The sequence below is a fragment of the Centruroides sculpturatus genome, unplaced genomic scaffold, assembly GCF_000671375.1.
Source record: "Centruroides sculpturatus isolate CEXI.00-Female unplaced genomic scaffold, Cexi_2.0 scaffold928, whole genome shotgun sequence".
Lineage (NCBI taxonomy): Eukaryota > Metazoa > Arthropoda > Arachnida > Scorpiones > Buthidae > Centruroides > Centruroides sculpturatus.
The window spans coordinates 214,227-219,853 of NW_019385137.1; the positions used below are offsets into that span (position 1 = coordinate 214,227).

At 27.5% G+C, this 5,627-nt stretch overlaps 1 protein-coding gene across 1 annotated transcript in view; it reads right to left on the reverse strand.

The window, feature by feature from the left end:
• LOC111635295 (X-linked retinitis pigmentosa GTPase regulator-like) overlaps positions 1-5,627 on the reverse strand; it is a 72,209-nt gene that overhangs the window by 4,453 nt on the left and 62,129 nt on the right. Inside the window, exons 16-17 of the mRNA XM_023380224.1 lie at positions 3,587-3,633; positions 3,299-3,397 (exon numbers count right to left, since the gene is read on the reverse strand). Of these exons, the coding sequence (XP_023235992.1) occupies positions 3,299-3,397; positions 3,587-3,633 (146 nt within the window). The remainder of the gene's footprint in view (positions 1-3,298; positions 3,398-3,586; positions 3,634-5,627) is intronic.

The window sequence follows — 5,627 nt, forward strand, 5'->3', positions numbered from 1 at the left end:
TGAGTGTATTCTATCTCTTTAAGTGACCACTGTTTTAATTCAGATCTCGTTTACGTTGGTGCCACTATGAGACTTTTAAAACAGAGGCTTAAAGAACATAAGTATTCTATTACTAAAAACGTGGACAGCACCATCCTTGCAGCCTTCGCTAAACATCAAGATATTAATGTACATTGGGACAAAGCATCCATAATTAGGACCGCCACCAACAAACAAGTACTTAAACATATTGAAAAACTTGAAATTTACAAGGCCCATATTGACAAAGGATGCATCAACCATAGAGATGCAGAAAGTCTATCCTGCGCATGGAAATCTTTTTATCACGACGATTAATTTTCTTAATACTTAATTTAATTCTTTACCACACCGATTAATTTTCTTAATATTTTATTGTAATTTAATTTTGTTTTTACGTTTTATTTTATTTTTATTTTGTTGTAATTAATTTCAAATTTTTAAACCGTTGTATTGCTTGCATTCTATTTTACGTTCGTTTTTGTTTTAACTGAAGATAACCAGCAACAAAGTATTAAATACTTTGTTGCTGGAAATACTAAGGTGTTTGATTATTTTAAGACATTTATATTCCAGTAAGTTATTTTATTTTACTTCCTTTAAGATTCACATTAATAGTAAGGAATCTGATGCATGGTAGACATTTGTTTATAACATCCTTAAGTGTAATAATAATTAATTAGATCCCCAGTTGATTACTATTTTTATTTAATATAAATCACTTTGTGATCTTTTTGTTAAACATTTATTTTTATTTATTATTATTTGAATATTTTGATATTTATATCATTTGGTAACCATGTCAGTTTATGAAAAAATGTTTTAAATCATTCAAAACTGATATGATGTCTGTAAAATGAAATGAATAGAACATTCCAAAATTAAAATTCTCAGCCAGCATTCAAAAAACAGCAATTTTAACCTGAGACAGGCCTCTGGAAAAAACTGAAAACATTTGTGATGATAAACTTTCCATGTTGGAAGTGTGTGAAAGATGTAGTTTTAGTATGTTACTTTTTCCAGCTCCCATATTCATATAATAAAGGAAGTTTGAATGTTTGATTTTAATTCTAAAACAAAATAAATATTTTTAAAATGTCAATTTTATTGAAACATATTAGATCAAAGCAAATCACATAAAAAGAGAATTGGGTGTATAAAAGAGATTGTATAAGAAAAAAATTATCAATCAAATTATCCTAACATTTACTATATATGCAAATAACTGAAATTGTTTTTATTTGATTATACTTATACCACGTGTTGATAAACCTGCTATTATACTATCAATAGGGGAACCCAGGGCAGAATGGGAATTTACATATGGAAGAGAGGTGAGGGAATTAATTGGTTTGCTCCCTGTCCTATACTCAGACTGTGACAACCATGTCAGTGTGAATACTTGGTTACCGAGATTCGCTTTGTTGTTGACCAATAAAACACTGCATTGTGATTTTTTGATGAAATTACAAGTGTATCAACATTAAAACAATGAAAGTATATGGTATATTTTATAATTTAACCAAATTTATATAGTCTAGTTTACTAAAGATTTCTTTTTTTTTTCTTGAAGTTAGACTATTTACAAAAATATATTAACATTTTCAAGTCTATCATTAAATCCTTTTACACAAACCACAGAAGACACAGTTACATTGGTTAGAAGATAAAACTTCTTTAAAAGACAAATAATAAAAGGTAAAAATTCACAATTAAAAATGATCAAACGCCAGCCTTTTATTGTAGGATCTGACGTTTTTAACATTAAAAACGTCAGATCCTACAATATTTACAAAATATATTCTTGAAGTTAGACTATTTACAAAAATATATTAACATTTAATATATTTTTGTAAATAGTCTAACTTCAAGAATTAAAATATTGAAGAATGTCCTGAGTCAACATTGAACATTGTGAACTTATACTAAAGATTTGTTTGTTTGTATTTTTAGAATGAAATAACACAAAAAGTAATCATATACTTTTTCTCTACTTGATTTTTAAAAGCATGTGCTTTGGGGCACAACAAGTGGGGCACAATGGGACGATTACTTGGAAAGAGATGATGATACAACTTGCCTTTACTGTACTGAGGTTTACTCACAGTTGATTGAGGGTTAATGTTCATGTGTTGCATGCAAAAAATGGGCTCATATGTCTTGTGTGGGTTTTGACAGTGACGATGACAATTCAGTGCTGGTTTGCGAGTTTTGTAAGCAACAAGACTAATATTTTTTTCTAATATTTGAGCACTAATCTCATACCCACTCTGCCTCGAGTGCAGGGCAGAATGGGATGTGGGCAAGCTTTTTTTGTAATGATTTATTTTTCATTCAAAATTATTGATTTTTTAAAATGTAATTTAAATAATTGTTTGTCAAATATAATAAATAAAGGATATAATGTAATATTTTTGTTATTTTTCTTTTATTGTTGACATAATTTTAACTTCTTCATTTGCTACCCCGTTCCGCCCTGGGTTCCCCTATATAAAAGGAAAACAATTTGATATTTTGTTTTTCGCATTTAACATAATAATAGTTCTAATATCAAATGTATCATCTAGTATTAATTAATTTATGCTTACTACATTTATGAAATTATTAACAAAATTATAATGAAAAAATTTATGATATAAAAGTTTAGAAAAGTATTTCCCAACCAGTGTGGTCACTGCCAAAGTCCAGGTGTGGCACAAATTTTAAAAGTTAGACATCAGCAGCCAAACTTGGAGACAGAGAAAAAGTACTCTCTTGCTTTTTGTATGGAAGGGTCTTTTTTATACACATTCAATTGAAATAGATTTGAATGGGCAATGAGACAAAATGGTAAAAATAAAATCTAATATTTCTGAATTAACAAAAAAGTGCTAAGCTCCACAAAAAGCATATCTTATGTTCCAATATATAATGACTGTTGTGTCTTTGACTATATTAGGACAACATCCACCACCTCACCCATTCTAATATCCTCTGAAATATCTATTTGGATTAACTGCTTTGACTTTATGAATGTATTCTTAGCTTTCAGTTGTATGTTCAAGGTTAAGTTGGGAGTTACTCTCAAAATCCATGTGTTATCACCCTACATAATAGCAAACTTACAAAAATATTACATATGCATAACTACTATGTATGAAATTTATGAAAAGCTGCACAATATGCAGTTTGACCACCGTCGTTCTATACTATTTAATTAAATATTCAATCTAAAACAAAGTCAACTTTATAATTAACAATGTATTATGATGTAAAAATACAACTGAATTAGCATATTTACCTTATGATTCTGTTTGTCAGATGATTCTGGCTGCATATTTCTAGATAATGTACTAGATTTAGTTTTTTCAGGAACATTTCTTTTTTTAGATGGTTCATCCTTAAAGTAATAAGTATACACTTTATTTAAATTATATATATATATACATACATATCATACACACACATTTCCTAATAAATTCAATCCAAAGAATAAAAAAAACCTTTATATTTATAACCAATATTTAAATGCTTTAAATAACAAAAAAAAACTTAAAAATTAGTGTAAAATAATATTGAAGTACTTTACATTTTGATCATTATGACTGTCTTGTTGATTCTGCTCAGAAGTGGATTCTGTTTAAAAAATAAATTATTATTACAAAAATATAAGAAAAAATAAAAATATCAATGTAGTAAAAGCTGAGTTTGTGAACTAAATTAGAATTAAATTAAAATTATATTCTTTAAAATAAAACATGTATTATATAGTATATTACTTTATATAATACTTTTTACTAATTAACAAAATAATAATAATATCATGCAGAGAATCACATCTAAATGCAAAATTTCCAGCAAAGAAACACCCAAATTCAGTATTCGAACATTTTCAATCACTAGTTTATTGGTCCTCTTCAGGAAATATAAAACGAAATAACTGTGCTAGAAATTTTGCATTTAGATGTGATTCTTTGTATGTATAATTCCAGTTTGCTTGTACAGTGTTGTTTTTTGTAATAATAATATCAAATTACTTATACTAATAAACACACCTGATTATATTTGCCGAGTTTTTTTCTTTATTCCAAATGTTTTCAGCCTATTCGGATAGGCCACCTTCAGGCTTTTACATTCATCGTTCTAATGGAACCATTTGAACGATGAATGTAATCAGATGTGTTTATTAGTATAAGTAACTTATATTGCTGAGAAGAAGATAGATAGATAATATCAAATTAACTATTTGTAAAAATTTATTTTTAAATTAAAAAATACATTTTTAATCATTTCCATATTATTTTAACAAATTAATATTAAAATATAAAAATAATATTTATAAATTAGATTGCATAGATTTTTTATCATATATCAATAAAATAATATTACATAAAATCTATGGAACAGTTTTGTAACGAATGAATTTGGTGCCATAAAGTATATAACTAAAATTATACCAAATATATATAAAAAGTATTTTCATGAGCATTCTATTTGTATATAAGAAAAAATTATTATTGTTACATAATTTGGAAATTTTGAATAAATATTGATCTGATCACTATTAAAAGGATATTTCATACAAGTATGCTGTTAAGAAACAAGAATAATGATTTAATATATTATTGAAATTATGATGTTTTTATGTGTAGAACAATGAAAACATTCTAACAAACATCTATTTCAACTATAACAATAATAATAGAGTAATTTTTCTTGTAAAATATATGATTTCATATTTCATGTGTACTGAAAATTTAAAAGTTTTCAATTTTGATAGTAATGAGGTTGTGGCTGAAGTTTTCATCTCTAAAATGTGAATATCGAAAGTTGCTATCTTGTATTTTTGTAAGTGGCATTCGACATTCACGTTTTAGAGATGAAAACTTCAGCCACAACCTCGTTACTACCTTGCAAAAATTCTAAATAATTTCAAAATATGGATACAATTTATTATGGTAATTTGAATTAAATTATTGAGCAAATTATCAAAATTAAAAAAAGATTATTATTAGATAATGGGGTTTTAATAGACATCCTTTGAAAACCTGTCTAATACTCTACTAGCTTCAAACTGAACTTTAAAATTGCTAAATCTGTAATATTGAATATTTTTCAAAAAGAAAATTAGAAAGCAATATGCTTTCTGTATGATCTTAAATTACAATTACACTCATATAAATAAATCAAATACAGTGGTGCCTCGTACAACGTACTTAATCCGTTCCAGGTGCACGTTATACGAAACACATTTTCCCATAGAAATACATGTTAAAACATATAATTCGTTCCGCAGCATAAAATAACCGTACTGTACCATAAAAAATGGAAAATGGAGCAGACACCAATTATGCCGGGTAGTCAGATGTTGTGAGGAGGAGGTGGAAGAACACTTTCTTTACACATTCATACAGATACAGACTTTTTACACATTGCAGCGGGTCTTTTTTTTTGTTTTTTAATCGGAGTCAGATTCAGGACAGGCTACCGGAACTTGCAGGGTCAACTTCTCTTGTTCCATCCTTTGTTTTTTGCCCGCTGGCTTCTTGAAAAACATGACCAAGGTGGTCTGTTTCTCTTTCTTCTTTAACACCTGTCGGAAATGACGGACAAAGGTGTCATCGTAGAGA